We start from the raw sequence: 17,454 nt of genomic DNA, 5'->3' as shown, positions 1-17,454 counted from the left end.
CCTCACTGCCGCATCTCCATGGTTCTGGAGCTCACCCAGACGGTGCCATGCGTTTGAGGTACGAGCACCAGTGTGAACAGCCAGGCTGGTAGGAGAAGTAACCTCACTGTGCCATGAACTCTGCCCTTTGAAATTGCCAATCTCCAGCTGTAAGCATTCTGGCTCACCAACAGAAGGGAGACAGTTTGCAAGCTGTATGGGATAGCATCATCACTCTTTCTAAACTCAGCAATGAGACACAGCCTGCTGCTGCCCCAGGCTCCAACACAGGTACCACAGCCTCCCCTGTGGTGGCAGGCTTTGAAGAAAGCCCTGTACATCATCCTTTATGTGACTGCAGCACCAATCCCCCAGGCCAGTTCTCCACGGTAACTACATTCAAGAAACCTCAGCTCAAGGTCCTTGCTCTTGATAACAAAGGATGGAAAGCAGTGCTGCTTTCAAAGGAAAGCATTCCCAACAGAACACCCGAAATCACCCCAGGAGCACCCTTTAATCACAGCTCCAAAGAAACACAGGGGGATCTGCAGACCCACCCCACGATGTGTCATTGCATGAAGGTTGTGTCCTCCTCCTCCTGGAAAGGTTTGGTGGCACCCAGCATTGGGGAGCCAAGATTAAATTAAATAATTGATTAGAAACAATGACAAGAATATAGATATGTGTATATACACATACAGACACCCTTTTCTAGCCATGGGTGGGCCCACTGGGCCTTCTTGCTCCCTATCTCCTGTCACTGCATCCATTTCCCATAGCAGCTAAGCTGCCCGAGCTCTGTGCTGACACAAGGCAGCCAAGCAGGGATCTGGGCTGTGAATGTTCCACCCAGACCAGCAGCAAGAAGCACAGCAATACCTAGAAATCACAGTAGCTGCAATGGAAATGGCTGTGCCTACACCTAGATGTGGGTATGCCCACAGCAGGGCACTGAAGCGCTTCCTGAGCTCTGGAAGAGCAGAACCTCCAGGTCTGGCAGGAAACGTGGAGCAGGAAGCACCTCACAGCAAACACAGCGTCACGGAGAGCAGGCTCCGTTCCCAGGAAGCTGTGCAAAGCAGCTTTGGAGAGGAAACACAATCGGAAGGCACTGCTGTGGGACTTGGCAACACAGACACGTGAAAAGGAAGAGGAGGAAGCAACAAACTACATAGGATGGGGAAGAATAAAACAGAAGTCGGAGGAATGGAAAGTTGCTGAAACGCAGCATTCTGTGGAAAACTCAGTTACAGAGAAAGACATCAGAGCACAGTTATAAAGCTGAGCTGCATCTTACACGGGAATGAAAAAGCAGCAATTTTTCACGTGCAATACAGAGTTCTGCCTCAACACGGGGGTGTGGAAGCCTGCAAAGACGCAGGAAGAAGTCCTTCGTGGGGGGGAGGAATGAGAAAAAAGATCCCGAAGCAAAACAGCCCTTGGAGCAGCGCGGAGCCCCGGGGCAGCGCCGCGCCGGAAGGGAGCGGAACGCAGCTCCTGCTCCGGCCTCGGCAGCACTGCCACCATCCGGCCCCGGGGGAGAAGGCTGCACTGGGCCGGGAGCCCCCTGGGGAGCCTCACGTTGGATATTCGGAACAGTTTCTTCTCCAAAAAGCGGTCAGGTATCGCGACGCGCTGCTCGGGGAGGCGGTGGAAACGCCTTGAATTCCCTCGCGCTGGGTCCCGCAGTGATCACGATGGAGCGCATCCAGCGCTGCAGGTTGGGAAAACCCGCGTTCACCTGGCAGAAAACTTACAGAACAACCCCAAGGCTTTTAAACTCATTTAGCTGAAGGCATCTCCACGTTGGGAAGACTGCTAGCTGGGGAACCCAAAGCTGTAAGAGTAGCTGGCAGCACACATCATCCAAAACAAGAACAGATGGTAGCCATCGTGAGAAAGGGTCAGATGCTGTTTTCCTGTTTTCCGGGCCTTTAATGGTTGTTTTCACAATAATTTACAAATATGCTGTTACGCACATTATATGTCCACTTAATAATGAAGAACCTGTTAATTCAACTTGCTGTAGAAAAGCCCTTGCTGAGCTCTGCTGCCTGCAGTTCTGCACCCAGCCAAGCGAGTTCCTCGTGCTGAACCTGCCCGACCTGCCAGCCCTCCCAGCTGCACGCACCCAGAGCTCGCCCTGCTCACAGCAAGGAGAGGACCTGGAGCTGCAGAGCAGAGATGTGCTCCCAGCACAGCACCCACACAGCTCCCAGCTGAGAGGCAGGGGACGGACAGGACTGCACCACAGCTGCAACCCAACCTTTTCCAAAGGACAATGCAGATGTCACTGCAGCTCCCAGCTAGCTGATATCTGAACGCCTACTGTCTGCTAAAGTTCTGCTCCAAAGCACAGGGCTGGGATAGAAAGCATGTTGCAGATCAGTGAGAAGTGCCGTGGCACAACACTAGATGGCAACTTGCACACAATGCTGTACCAGCACTACCAGAGCCTTGCTCACCAGCAGTGAATTCACCCACAGCATTCTGTCCAAAGGAAAGAAATGGAGACCTGAGTCCAAAACAGTGGACAGACCAAAGCTGGAGCATCCCAGGTGTTCAGCTCTGTGGTCCTCAGCAAAGGAAATAAATCAAAGGGTCTTAAAGCCTCAAGTTTTTCACCTGAACTGATTCAAACAATCACTCATCTTAAAATAAAATCTGCTTTCCAGTAAGATACTGTTTGCCTTGTAGTTTCAGTCCTTTCAAGCTGATTCAGCTTCGTGCCTTCCTTAGAACAAAAAAAATCAGCAGGAAGTTGGGTTTCTCAAAGAAATGCAATACAGCAAATTAGAACTGCAGTCAGTCAGTCTGGACTGCAGGAGAAAGTGCTGGTAGAGCAGGTGGGAACTGTAACAAACACCTCCAGTGTTCTGCTGAAGGAAGGAACATCAGGACTTTCCCTCCAGAACAGCCCAGTAGTGCCAACCTTTGCACCTGCACACACACAAATCAGTTTTCCCCAAGCTGAGCAACAACTGTTTCACAAAGATTCCCCTCACAGTGCTTTCACAGTAACGTTAACCATTATCCTGACAGCAACATCACCCATCCTTGTATCTTTATATTCAACGTGCAAAAAAAATAATAACAGTTGCAGCAGTCCCCAGAGAAGAAAAAATAACAGACTGCAAACAGCATCTGATCGGCACAGAGGGAAACTGCTCCCTGGGAACTCCCTTCCCCCTTACCTTCTTCCCCTCTAAAGAGCACAGAAACATTCCACAAAGGTAACTGAACTCTCCTGGGAGAATCTGTGGCTCAATAGGCTGCATCTCCTTTGAAAACAGGTTCGTTTCCTTTATTTATTTTAAAGTCCACTGATCATCACAAAAAAAAAAAAACAAAAAACCATAGGAAATGCAACTAAAGAGAAAAGAGTCCAACCAAGACCTAAGAACCCAGAGCTACAAGTAGATGTGAGCCTGTTTGCACAGTGCAGGTGCACGCATGGCTGAGATGACGCACGCGCGCTGCGAGCAGGAGTGCGGCGACACGGGTTCCTTTATGTCAACCTCTGAACAATGACAGCATTGAGCAGGTTGGCTTCCTTCAGGGTCTGGTTCTCATCAGTCAGCTCTTTATTTGGGAAGGTGGTCATGAGGACGAAGCTGGTTGCTGCCATTGCTGGCCGGGCATCTACTATGAAGAGCCGGATGTCACGGATCCTGTGCGAAGGGATCAAACACACAGGGGTTATTCTGTTATTGAACAGCCTGTACAAGTGAACAACAAAAGCTTACATTCACCCCTTCCAGAGTGTGCAACCCTGCACTCACTGCACTTGTTTTCCAGGTAACAATGTCAGCTGCAGCCAGACAATCCTATGACTTGAGATGCTTTTCCATAGGCAAAATAATAGCAAAATAAGCTACTTTCTAGGTTAGAAATTTCACCTCAATGCTTTTTTTACATTGCTCAACTTCTGTGGTGTAAGCAACTATTTGAACCGGAAGGGTTCTGAGCCCTTCAAGATGAACAGATTAATAAATTGCTCCTCACACAGCGTAACCCAGATGATCTCAGCTCCCAAGGGCAGTCACAGCAGTGACAGCAGATCTATCTCCTGCACCTAATCCCAAAGGATTGTCTTTGTGACCTTCTGGAACATGCTGGATCTCTTACAGAAACCAGAGGAACCAGGATGGACAAACAGGCACTCTCTTCAAGATCAGAGAAGTGAGAAAAACAGAACTCTAATGAAGCAGCAGGGTATGCAGGCCAGCTTTGTTCGTCTGAGGGAACCAAACTGTTTAACAGCACCCCTCAGTGCTGCATTCAGTAGACAGGGAATAGCTCAGCTGAAAAGTCTGAATTGAGAGAATAACTGCACCAATTCCTAAATACTTGATAGTTTCAAAGGGCTTTTTAATAGATGTTGAAGAACCGAGGTGCAGTATCACCAGCTACTGCCCACCACTATTTGGAAAGAAACCCCATCCTCCCAACAGGAAACATCTGCCTTAAAACTCCACAGTTTTAATCCCATTCATCTGTACAGAAGGATCCTCAAGGCTCCCCCTTTAGTAGGCTAGCCAGGATTTCACCTGCTCCATCTGAGCACAATTTGCAGTGTCATTCAGGCCTTAGTAACCCATATTTCCTGCTGCCCTGGTACCTGTGATTGTGATTAAATTTCTGGACCAGTCGCCCACCATCAGCGAGCCGGATCTGGATGTTGGTGACAGGCTGCGACTCATCAATAGCAATGGCAGAACTGGCTTTGGCTTCATTCTCTGCCTGCTGGGCTGGGGAGCTGGTGCTCAACACCTGAGGGGCGGTGCTGAGAACAGAAGACACAAAAAGCTGTTAAAAACCAAACGACCCCCCTGACAGCAGCGTGCCAGGAGCCAGACTGCGAGCTTTCACCTGCTGGGCCCTGCTAACAAGGTTTCCAATCAAGAGATGCCAATGCAAGTTGGAAATGGGAATTTGGGAATTAGCTAGCAAGGTGGCAAGGCAGTGGGCACTCATCTGTAGCTTCACCCACACCATCACCTCACAGAGCACCCCTCCTCCGTTCTTCACATCCCCACAGGAACAGCAGTGATACAATCAGGAGACGCTGCTTCTGTGTGACACATCACAGTGGGTCCAAAGTGGAGATTTGCCTCTTGCCAGTAAGAGAATGAGCCCACAGTACACATCACTGAGCCTCATTTCCTCTCCCACAGCAACACCTCACACATCACAGGCACCGAGTACCTTCTCTTCAGGAAGATGAATCAATAAGCTCGTCCCACAAAACCTCTTAATTGACTCTTAGTCAATTAAGCTTCTGCTTCCTCACCTGCCCAGTTTCTGTCCTTCTCCAGTAAAAGCTCTGAAGACACTTTTAGGTTTCACATACTCCTCATCACGGTGATCCTCCATATCCAGGTTCACCTGCCCGCCTCGCGCCAACCTGCGCAGCTCTGCGGGGACTTCCCTGCAAAGAGAGGGTCTGAAGGAATCTGCCTGAAGAAGCAGATCAGGAAAACACTGAAAACAGGATCTGGGGCAGCCAAAAAAACCTTTGGAATTTCATGCACTGCTGTTTAACTAACAAGGCAGGTGTGCAGCTCCCCACTAACAGGCACAAGCTCAAGGTTACTTTTCCCTGCCCTTCGCCCGGAACGAAACGATGCACTGGAAATCCTCAGCCCAAATACAAAAGTCTGTCTGTTCACTTTGAAACATCAAGATCCTATAAAAACCAAGGCAACTGCCCATGAGCCTAAAGTAAATCTTCAAGTGTGCCTTCCCAAACTTTTCGTATGGAGAATTTAGCCCTCAGGTAAAACGTGTCATAGATTCATGATCCTGGATACCACAAAAACCCGTGTTTCAGAAAATAGCTTTTCTTTCACTCCCTTCTTGCTACATAACAACACACCACAACAAGTTCTGTTGCTACGTACCCTCGGCGGATATCATCAAGGAACTGGGCATTGGATGGATCCTGGTAGCTTCTCAGTTCTCCACTGTCCAGACTGAATCCACTCTTCCAGAGCTTCAGTACAACGTGCACCTGCAGCAGAGCCCAGACAACCAGTCTCACTGGAACACCTCAGTAAGGGCAACCAGAAGCAAAATGAAAAGCTGCTGACTGGCAGAGGAGTTTCAAGTAGCAGAAAACATCCCAGCTATGTGCCACCAGGTTGATACAGTCAGTGGTGAGGAAAAAAAAAAGCACTGGCTATGTAATGATCATTCATCAGCTCCTAGATGACAACACAGACCCTTTTCTGATAAAAGCTGTTGAAAAGCCAAGTGTTTGACAGGGGCCTAAACTAAGCTCCCATCAAGGCCTCAACAGATATTTGCTCACAAAGCAGAAGGGGTCCTTGCACTGATGCTGTTGGTTCTGCATCTCTTCAACAGTTAAAGCCTTATCACCCGGTGCTCTTTGCACTCTATTTTTTACCATCAGTATATTCATACTACAGAGGCTGAGAAAAGATCCCCGTGCTTCTAAAGAACACTCAGGTAATTAACAAACATTGGAAAAAGTACTGCATAAGACCCAAGCACGTGCATTTCTTTTTTCCTCCTACCAGAAATCCCACAGGAAGCAGAATTTATCATATTTCCATCCTCCTGAATTTATATCAAGCTTTGCAATTCTCTGACTCACAAGCTTTCACTTGTAGCAGAGCAATCCCCCAGGTGACCACTGCAAAACAACAGAAAGACACTCACATCCTGAACAGAGTTCTGTCTCCTCTCTCCTGCCACGTAGGCAGACTCTTCCTCTGGAGTAGCTCCAAGGCGATATCCTCCCCCTGCAAAAGGCTGCAGAAGAGGCAGGCAAAGAGGTTACAGGATGACACGTAGCCAGGACACCATGATTCCCTTTCCCCAACATCTTCCTGAGGGAAAGCAGAGGACTTCAAAGTATCAGCAACATTTGCTGGCCCTCAGGCTCAGCGACCAGCTTGGACTAGTTAATAAATACGGCACGAAGCAGCTTTTCTTACCACCACGACATGGAAATAAGAGCTGCAATAACACAGGAGTCCAGACTCAGATGTTCCTTTAAGTTAGTTTTAGTACTCCACAGGACCAACCAGCTGTCACAGCGGGAGCCACATACAGACAGCTCCAACAGAGAAAGAGAGAAAAGAAGGGAGAACTCATCACTCCTCACTTTAGGCTTGCTACTCTCGCCGCTGCTTTTGGCTGTCCGATCAACTGCCACTGCACCGTGCTCCTTCGCTCCCTTGAACAGATCCTCCACCAGCTCATTGGGACTCTTCTTCCTTGGAGGACCAACAATCTGTTGTCCACTTCTCTCTGAGCCACCGGCATAAAACCTAGAAAGAAAACACAGCCCGTCTGTGCAGAGCAGAGCACAGTTCCCACAGGACACGTGTGACAGGATCCAGCACATTTATTTACACCAGGATTCAGCAACAAGCTGCTGCTTACTAAGGAAATAACTGGCACTTGGAGGGAAGGCAAACATTAATTCTGCACTGAAAGATCACCACTCGCAACAGGACTAAGTGGAAAGCAATGAATGCACTGTCAGTGAAGTGCAAATAAGCACTTGTGGAAGACTGGGGTTATTAGCTTCCAGCTGGTTTGTAACACATCCAGAGCAAGCTCACAGCTGACTGCAGAGGACCAGGTGGCCTACCTGCACTGAGCACCCTTAAGTCGCATCAGTTCCACTCAATTTACCTTGCTTGTGAACCTAAAGAGTATTTAACTGCTTACAGTCGACCCAAGATCCTTCAGTACAGGAACTGCACGTCTACTTAAATCTGCTTTACAAACCTATGTATTCCTGTACATGGGCAGCAAGCTGCCACAGAACAGCAGGGATAAACACACAGGTTTCAAGGCTAACTGAAAACTCACCGCTGTCCCTCTTCTTCCTCATCATCATCCTCCTGTGCATGAACAAGGTCTCTAAACGACGTTACTCGGTGGTCACTGCAAAAGTTGATCACAGTACATCAGCCTCATGATACACTTCAACCACATGAGCAGAAGTTCCTAAGCACAGCATGTTAGGTTGACTCTGTTCTACTTTTAGGCTCTGACTCATTGCTCTACAAAATCACAGGTCAGCAGTGGTGTAACTGAGCAGTGAATAATGTTCTTGAACCTCTGTGCTGATCGCATCAACACAAAACAACCGACTGCAGGCCCAGCAGCAGAATTAACTCTTCAGCCATCTTCCTGCTCACATACTGAATTTCATTGCCATTCCCAAATACAATTTCTCTTCCAGACCCCAGTAAAGTCAAGCCTCCAAGACCACTCTTGTTTACCTGTGATTCAAACTGAAATCCAATCCTTCTGCAATATGAAGTTTATTTCAGAGCCTGAAATGAGAGCACTCTGCCTTCGCAGTACAGTCAGTAACTCCTCTTTAAAACTGGATAACATTTACTGCACAGGGACTTGGTATGGCCCAATTAACTTCCCTTGTAAAATGCTTAACAGACAAGGTACAACAGAAAATCAGAAAATGCTTATCCTATATAGGTACAGCCTGCTTGAACAAAAGCGTCACTGACCGTGTGATTGCCTCTAACCTCAGAACACAAATCCAGTTTTTCATGAGCAATGAAGCAAGTCATTCAACTGATCTTTGGATCAGTTGTGTAATAAGGCCATGCTTGTGATATGGAAGTGTTGTTGTTGATTTCACAGCTTCTAGAGAGCCTTATGAGGTGAAGCAGTTCTAAAATCATGACTATTATTCTGAATACAAGCAAATGCTGACGCTTCAAATACAGCACAGGGTTGGTTTTTTTAATGTAATTTGTTTTCACAGTGAGCCTTAAAGCCCTTGCTAAACAAACCAGGCCAAACTGAAGCTCTCTCCTCACCTGGCTGCAGTGCCTCTGGATACAGAGCTGGGTGTCGGCTGGGGGAGGGTCAGGATGTCCTCATCACCCCCATCCTCATAGAAACTGGCAAGGGCGATCTGAAATGGAAAACCCAGGAGTGTGTCAAGATGAGATCAAAGATTCCACAGCAGCAGATCAAACACACACACACACACACACACACACACACACACACTAATAACATAACTGAACGTTCTGTCACGCTGGAATTCTGACACACCGACTGCAGCCGTTTTACGGGCTTTTCCCCTTTGGATGTCCTAGCAAAGACAGGACGCTGCCAGCCGTGCTGCCCGGGTTTGCTATGTGAGGTCATCACGACTGCACGCGTTCCTCCCCGACCCGAGGCTCCCATTTCTGAGGGGTTACGCTGCAGGAACAGCCCCCAAAGCACCGGGGCTCAACAAAACCCTCGCCCTCTATTAATGAAGTTGACTTAACGAGATAAGCGGATCCAAATCGAGCTCCGGACCCGCGAAAACGGCAGACCCGGCCCTGACGAGACGCTGAGGGCCGAGGGGGCGGCGGGCCGAGGGCCGAGACCGCAGGAGGCCGGGCCGGGCCGGGCCGGGCCGGGCCGAGCCGAGCCGAGCCCTGCACCGCCCCGCACCGCCCGGCCCCACCGCGGCCCCGCCCACAGCCGGCTCGGAACGGCGCTACCTGGAGATCCCAACCGGCGGACTCGAGGAAGAACCGCGCTCGCTCCTCCTCAGCTCCCGTCACGGCAACGAATTCCCTCAACGCCTCCTCCCGGTCCGCCATCTTGCCGCGGTGCAGCGCGCAAATCGCTCCGGCTCCCACAGCCCCGCCCCGCCGCGGTGCGCACCGGAAATCGCTCCGGGTGGGAAACGCGGCCCCGCCCGCTCCGCTCCGCCCAACGGCGCCCCCCTGCGGCCCGGCGAGCGGCCATGCGTTGCGCCGTGCCTCCCGGAGGGCCAACCCTGCCCCGACGTAGGAAAGCAGCGCGAGGATGAGCTCGGCAAAAAGTTGTATTGATTTTGGCACGAGTTTGTGTGGAGTCGATGACTTTATCTTTAAAATTCGTGCAGCGAAGCAGCGGGAAGCACGAGGGCGCAGGCCGGGCCCATCCCGAGAGCTGCGGGCGGAGCTGCGGGGCTCGGAGGCGATCGCGGAGACGCTGCTGTCCAGGGCAGCATCAGGGCAGGAAGCGCTTGAAGAGGAAGAAGAGGACGAGGGCGAGGAGCGCCTTGTCCAGCAGCAGGCCGAGCCATAAACCGGGGCTGGACAGGAGAATGGCACCTGTGTGGGTACAGACACGAGTGTGTGGCTTGGGGCACGCAGCCCGCGGAACAACGAGCTCCGCCCAGCTCGCGCTGCAGCTCTCGTGCACCGCTGTCTTCAGTGGAGCTACCTCCGGGTCCCCACTGGGCTGCGACAGCGACCCGCAGGATGCCCGTGCTGGAGATGGGCTCCTGGTCCTCGTGCACCACCCGGCAGGTGAAGCTGGAGCCGCGCTTCTCCTCCACCGCCTGCACCGTCACCGTGCTGTTCAGCTCAAACAAGCCCTGGGGGGTCTCTGCTGGCTGCGTGGTGCTCCCCGCGTTCATCCCCATCCCGTTCTCCAGCCAGGTGACGTTCACAGCTCCCGGGTAGAAGCCCTGCACGCGGCAGCTGAAGGTCACCGTCTTGTTCACCTCCACGGCGCCCGGCGGTGCAGCGACCACAGACACGCTGGGGGGAACTGGGAAGAGAAGCAGCGCCTGGAGCCGGCGTCCCTGAGCCCACGGCTCAGCCCTGCCCCAGCCCCGGGGCTGTGAGCCTCACCTCGCAGGGCCTGGCCCAGCGCGTACGTCCTCCTCAGTGGGGCTGCCAACGTGCTGTGCTGCACCTGGCAGGTGAGCTGTGAGCGGACGTCGTCCTTGGTCAACGTCACCTGTACGGTGCTGGACATGTTGTAGGAGGAATGTGACTGCTCTGAGGTGATGTGGGACAGCACAGCCTGAACTGGAACGTTGTTCTTGAGCCATTGCACCTGGATGTCACGGGGAAAGAACCCTCCGGCACTGCAGGTGAAGGACACCGACTGCCCTGGTGCCGCTCGGTGACTCGGCCCTGACACGGCCAGCTTGGAGGGTCTGGCTGTGGGAGAAGCATTGGCCCATCAGGGAGCGTCCTGCCCATCCCAGCCCCAGAGGAGAGCCCACCAGGACAGGCTGGGAATCCACTCACCGTGCACCAACACCTCCGTGCCCCCACCACTCTTAAACAGCTCGTCTCCAAAGATGCCTTTTCTAAACTTCACACAGTAATAGGTGCCGGCGTCCTCAAGACGAACATCCCTGATGTGGATGGTGAAGTCTATGCCGGATCCATTGATTGCTCTCATCACACGTGGGGAGGAGCCTTTCAGATCATAAATGGTCTGATTGCTGCTGCCCCAGCCCTTCAGCCACTTCACAGGGCCAGGGGGACCCAATGCAGACACTGTGCAGTTCAGGGTCAGTATCTCCCCTTTGATCACCACCACTGGGCCCTGGGGCTGCTGCAGCTTGAAGTCCAGATACTTCTGGGCACCCACACCTGGGGACAATGACATGAGAGTCTGGGGCTGGCAAGAGGCTCTGGAGCCAGGGTGCAGCACAGGGCCTTGCTATACCCCAGAGCAGAAGGCAGAGAGATGTCCCCATCCCTTACCACCCATGGCAGCTGGCACTGTGACACTGTGGGGCAAAGACTACAGGTAGTTGGATGTGGTCACGTAAAGAAAAGTGCTTGGCTGGGGATAAAAGCAAGCTGGAATGGGAGAGAATAACCCCAAATATCTTTGGGCTCGAAGAAGGGTTGCCCTGCCAGCAGCAATGGGGAGTGCGTTCTGGGAAAGGCTGTGGCTGTGCAGGATCACACACTCACCTGGGGCATTCTGGAGCAGGAGCAGCACCAGGGAGGTTAGAGGCATCGCCTGCAGTGCCCGAGTCATGCTGATTGCCATGTTCTACTACCTGCTGCTGTGGCTCAGTGTGGCTCAGAGTGGTGGGGCCCCAGGCTCTCTTCCTGCTGAAATAGGAAGGAAGGGGTTTGGGTTTTTCCACTGACCAAGCTCCTCTCTGCAGCCCTGTGCAATCCCAGAGGGTGCCGATGGTGTTTGTGGCGCCTTGTTTTGATGAATGTTCCTTGTCATCAATGCTGGTCCCACTCCACCCTTGAATGAGTGACACTGCCACAGCCACCAACATGGGGCAGCCAGAGAGACTGGCTCCAAACCGATGTGCACCTCAAGCACGGGAGGCTGCTGTGCCACTTGTGCAGGGCTTCTGCATAGCCCCCCTACTGCTGAGGCTGTCTTGCTGAGACCAAGGTCAGAGCTGCTCTCCTGCCCTGCGCCCATCACAGCCCCTCCAGCCCTAAGCTCTGTGCAGGGGTTGGGGCAAACTCAGGGTGCACCAGTCCAGGATGCACTTTGAGGTTTAAGCCCCGCTGAGCTCCCTGCTGGCTCAGTGTCCTACCGGCTGCCCCGTGCAGGCACCAAAAGTGTTAACAGCATGCGCCCGCTCGCCTCCATTTCCTGTGCAGCTTCTCATTTTCCTTCTGGAGTCAGAGCCCAAACTTTTGGCAGCGCCGATGGCTGAGCTCCATGCTGTGCTGCTGCTTCAGCTCTCGGTCGGGCAGCTCAGCCTCTTCCTGGCGTGGCTGTGGGGTGAGTACGGGGCAGTGCAGCAGCAGAAGCTGTGGTCAGCTCTCTCTGTACCTGTTCCTGCTGGCTGGCACAGCCACTGAGTGCTGCTGGCTGGGAGGGGTTGACACGGCCGCAACTGGGAGTCTGCTGTCTGCATGCCTGCAAAAACAAACCTTGGATGGGGGCTTTTTTCTTCTGACGTTCTGGGCTTGTGTGGGATTGTTTGGGGTGAGGGACTGCAGGGTGTGCGGACAACCCACCTCCCTCCCCAGAGCTCCTTGGCCATTTCCCCCAGCATTGGGACGTGGCACTTGGCCTCAGCTGTGTGCCCAGGGTGAGGGATGTGCAGGGTCTGGTGCGCTGCGCTTCGTTGCCCTGAGGAAGCCACATCCAAAGGCTTTGGGCAGGAGGGGCTGAGGGCAGGAGTTGGGATCCTGTTGAAGACATTTAGCAGCCATGCTGGAGGGAGAGGAGGGCTTTTTCCTGCCTGGCTTCCCCCCCCCACCCAGCAGCTCTAGTGCCAGGTATAAGGAACACAACAGGAGTCAAAATCTCTCCCTATGCCCATTTTGAAGCTGGCTTCCACCACTCCTATTGAGTGCCATTTTCTCACCCAGCTCTATTTCTCAACTGAGGCGCTGAACAAGCAGTGGGTGCTCTGCCTGTGCTGGGCAGGAGGAACAAAGCAAGCCGTCCTCTCCTTGCTGAGCTCTGACCCTGCTGCGCTGTTGCTGTACCCACATGCAGGTGCCCAGGCAGGATGGGGCTTCAAGCTGCACCAGCCCGAGAACAAGCTGTGGGTGGCCGTGGGGCAGTCGCTGACCCTGACCTGCACAGTGACTGGATTGGGTCCCCCTGGCCCCGTGAAGTGGCTGAAGGGCTGGGGCAGCAGCAATCAGACAGTGTATGATCAGAAAGGCTCCTCACACCGCGTCACGAGGGCAGTGAATGAGTCCAACACAGATTTCACCATCCACATTGAGAACATCCACCCCGAGGACGCCGGCACTTATTACTGTGTGAAGTTTCACAAACAGATCTTGGGTGACGAGTTGTTTGATCACGGTCGGGGCACGAAGGTGTCAGTGTATGGTGAGTGGGCTTCCATCCCGGCGTGACCCCATCCATCGTGGCTGTCCTGGCTCAGCCCCAGCCCTGCCCACAGCCAGGCCCACGCTGCACTGTGCCCACCACCTTCTCCCTGCTTTACTTTGTGTCCCCACAGAGACCTCTCCGTTCCCCAGCATGGCGGTTGCAGCTGCTGTGCTCTGCTTCATCCTCCTCATCTTCGTCCTCGCCTTCTGCTTGTACCGCAGGAAGCAGAGGGAAGGGGAGCAGAGCCAGCACGTGGCTGAGGTGGCCACAGGAAGCTGCTTGCCCTTCCCTCTCCCATGCTGTGCAGGGAACCCTGGCACCCCCAGGTTGGTATTGCTGCCTTTTCCCTCTGCACCGTGAGGTGAGCAGGCTGCCTCACTTAGCTGCAATTTAGGGAAAACACCACATTGTTTTGCTGGGCCTGGGTGGTGTTTGCTGTGGGTGTGGTGAGGAGCTCAGCTGCCTTGTCCTTGCTCTAACAACTGTTCTTTCCTCCAGCAGTGAAGTTGAGGATGCAGAAAACCCAAAGCTGCCCCACCAGGTACGAGCAGGGGGTGGATATGGGGCAGAGTGATGCCCTGATGCAGGACCTTTGCCCAAAAGCTCCAGTAATGCAGCTGGTGGTGGGTGGTGGGTGAGCATCCAGCTGTCCATGCACTCCGTGTGGAAGCTGCCATGCAGGGGTGATTATAGCAAGGTTTTCTACATTCTTACAGCAAAGCAGTGAGGTGGACAAGGACATCCATTATGCTGACCTGCAGCCGCTGCCTGCAGCACGGTGGCCCAGCAGGAGCCCTGGTGCTGAACGCTCTGAGTATGCCAGCATCAGGGGAGCTGCTAAGTGAGCTGGCCCTGCCACAGCGCTGAGGCAGGAAGCAGAGACTTTCTGCGGGCACCAGAAAGAAGAAGTGGAGCTGCTTGGAGCCGGCCAAGTTTGGCACGAGGATCTCAAATCTCTCCTTCCTGTCTTGGTGGCCACGCCAGGCAGGGGCAGGCTCAGCTCAGGCTCAGCAGAGCCTCTCCAGGAATCAGCAGCCCCACGGAGTGCAGGATCAGGGCAGTGAGCTGAGCACCTTTGCCTTGTGCAAGCTGTGCAGTGCTGTTGGCTCCAGGAGGACCTCATGAATGTCTCCACCAGCACAGGCCACCAGAGCTCAACAGATCCGCGATTCGTATCATCCCATCACCACACCAAGCTCATCCCCATTAAAGCCAGCAAACAGCCATGCCACCTGGTCCTGCTGTGTTCAGAGCCAGAATGATGCTGCAGTGGCAGCAGGGGCCTGGAGATGTGTGGCCACCACAACTTCATGCCCAGTGTGCTGCTGCCAACTCCGTGCTGAGCCCCCCAGCAGCTCCCACCAAGCAGGGCTGGGATTAAATAAAGCAGAACCCCAGCTCTGCTCTGACCCGCCTGGATGGTTGGTGAGAGGCAGGCTGGGCTCCCTGGTCCTGCAGCCCTGGTGCCTGCCACGTTCATCTCCAGCCCACTCCTTCCTTCCCTCAGTCCTCTGTAACCCACATCCTGTGGCCACACGCCGGGAGGAGGACGGAGCGAGGTGGAGGCAGGGAGCTGTGTCATAGGCTCTTTTCCTGCAGAGAAATCATTGCAGCTGCCTCTGACCTTGAAAGCTGTATGCACTTATCAGCTTTCAACTATTTTATCTGCTTTTCTGTGAAATAAAAAAAGAGAAGTGAAAGAGGACAGCGTAAGATATCTGCATGTGTGCACGCAGGGGAACTGTGTGGGGACACAGAGATTGTATCGAGGGGCAAATTGTCGCAAGGGGAGGGAAGGCACTTGTGAAATTCATTTGCATGCTGAAGCAGCATCCCCTGCATCAGGGGACAGGTCGTGGGGATGGTTTCAGGGTTATTCTCCCTGGGGAGCAGCTCAGAGGCATGCAGCAGCCAGCGTCCTGTGCACGGTGCTGGGTGTTTGTAAGGAGCCCAGTGCCTGACCTCCTCTACACAATGCCGGAGGGCACACAGGGGCTGTGGCACCGGGAGCTGGGATGGAGCTCTGGAGCTGGGAGCAATGCAGCTGAGCAGAGCTGATGGCGAAGCAGGGGCTGCTGCAACCGGGGCAAAGGGTGCCCAGCCCCATGCCTGGGGGGATTGAAACCAGGGAGAGTCCTCGCAGACAAGGGGAAACGAGATTCGAGGGCATTCAGCGCTTTTGAAGCTCTGGGCTGGGCCAGGAGGGGGGAAATCCAGTTTGATGCAAGCATATGCAAAGCAGCAAGGGGCAAGTGCACGGTGGAGCGCTGTGCACCTAGGAAAGGCCCAGGTCTGCAGCTTACGGCCCAGGAGAGGGATTTGGTGGTTATTAAAGGAAAATCCTTTAAGCCATCAGCCCGGGGTGTGCCGGCAGTGAAAGCACAAACAAGCGTCCGAGCGTGGACACAAGGTAGGAGCGCACCGGGCAGCGCCACGGGGTGCAATGGGGGTCCATGCACTGAGAACAGGGGTGGTGGTGGGATCCAAGCTGTGCCCTCAAGGATGAGCGTTGCACCGCTGGCCCCGAGAGCTGGGAAACGGTTCTGAGGCTGCAGGGGCTGTGCCAGGAGCTGGCGTGGGAGGAGTGGCTGTGGGGAAAGCAGCGGGGAGCACGAGGCAGAACGCGCATGGTGACAGTGAGAGATTAGTCCAGGGGGAGAGAGTGATGGACGAGGCCGGTCCAGCAGTGTGGGGAGGGGGAGGAATGGTTGAAAAGCAGTGAGGAAGAGTGTGGTCTCGGCTAGCAAACGAGGATGGCTGGACAGGAGCATGGCTGAGTCACTCCCGCTTTGGCTCCATGATGTCCACACCGGGTGCCAGGGCAAGGAGAGGCTCTGCTCATCCCTGGGGGGCAGGGGGCTGGCAGTGCTTGCAAGGAAGCAGGACAAAGCTGAGCCTGTGCTGGAGCCAGGGCTGAGCAGGGGGGAAGGGAAGAGGACAGGGATAAATGTGTGAAAAGCAGAGTCCAGCGCTGGCTGTGCCTCCTGCAGGGACGGGCTGTGCCTTGGGGCTGCCTCTGTCCGAGATGCTCCTGCTCTGACCCCATCCCTGTCCTTGCTGCCAAGAGGCTGCAGTGGCCACAAAACCCACAGGAAAATGGCCATGGGACAAAGAACATCCAAAGCCACAGGGACCCCACGATGCCATTGGGTGCTGATGGTGCCCCACTATGCTGTGGGAACCAGGTGATGCCATGGGGATGCAGTAATGTTGTGGGGATCCTGCAATGCCATTTGGGTCCCCGATGCCTTGGGGACCAGGTGATGCCATGGGGATGCCTTGCCCAGGACACCAATGGGGAGCAGCCCTGGGAGCTCATGTGATGCCAGTGTCTGTCCCCAGGCTCCGTGCTGTGCCAGGCTCTGTGCTCCCATCTCAGGGGACAGAGAAACTCAAAACCCAACAGCCCTCAATTTATCAAGGCAGCATTTTAGTCGGAAAGCAAGGAATGAAGCAGAAGGAAGGCAGTGACACGTTTTGTGCCGTTCTTGATTTATTTTGTGTCTTCCTTACTGAACCTTATTCCTATGTTTCGTGCTTATTGTGGATTTTTATTAAAGGGGATAAACAGGGCTGGGATTTGGGGTTGTCATAGGAACTGCTTCAGTGCTACAGCCTCATTGCCAGCTTTGTCCTTCCCCCCAATTTCTTGATGTGGAGAGGCCTCGGCTCTCTCCAGGTTTTCTTCCAGCCCTGTAGGCTCAGCATGGACGCAGTGCATTGTGAAGCACCGTCATTCCACAGGAATGGGGCTGTACTGCGGCACGGTGGGACCTTCTGTATCCCTGACTATGAGGGCAGGGGGCCCTGCTGGGTGCTTGGGGTCCTCAGGTCTGTGCCATGCCTGGGGACATCCATGGGAGCCCCAAGCTGAGCTCTGAGCTGAGGAGCAAGGCA

At 53.8% G+C, this 17,454-nt stretch overlaps 2 protein-coding genes across 2 annotated transcripts; both read right to left on the bottom strand.

The window, feature by feature from the left end:
* Positions 1-3,487: 3,487 nt before the first annotated feature.
* Positions 3,488-9,590, bottom strand: NSFL1C (NSFL1 cofactor; the record flags this gene model as incomplete). The annotated part of the gene is made up of 9 exons (XM_079543403.1): positions 3,488-3,650; positions 4,601-4,765; positions 5,273-5,410; positions 5,883-5,992; positions 6,664-6,756; positions 7,112-7,277; positions 7,828-7,902; positions 8,808-8,905; positions 9,489-9,590. The coding sequence occupies 9 exons, from the start codon at positions 9,588-9,590 to the stop codon at positions 3,488-3,490; spliced, it is 1,110 nt and encodes a 369-aa protein (XP_079399529.1).
* Positions 9,591-9,984: 394 nt separating this feature from the next.
* Positions 9,985-11,766, bottom strand: LOC306952635 (signal-regulatory protein beta-1-like; the record flags this gene model as incomplete). Its single annotated transcript, XM_079543361.1, has 5 exons — positions 9,985-10,088; positions 10,180-10,530; positions 10,614-10,928; positions 11,019-11,369; positions 11,700-11,766. 5 exons carry the CDS (start codon positions 11,764-11,766, stop codon positions 9,985-9,987), a joined length of 1,188 nt encoding a protein of 395 aa, XP_079399487.1.
* Positions 11,767-17,454: the final 5,688 nt, after the last annotated feature.

This window comes from Tetrao urogallus, assembly GCF_951394365.1.
Source record: "Tetrao urogallus genome assembly, chromosome: 16".
Classification (NCBI taxonomy): domain Eukaryota; kingdom Metazoa; phylum Chordata; class Aves; order Galliformes; family Phasianidae; genus Tetrao; species Tetrao urogallus.
This window is presented reverse-complemented; position numbering and strand designations above follow the sequence as displayed.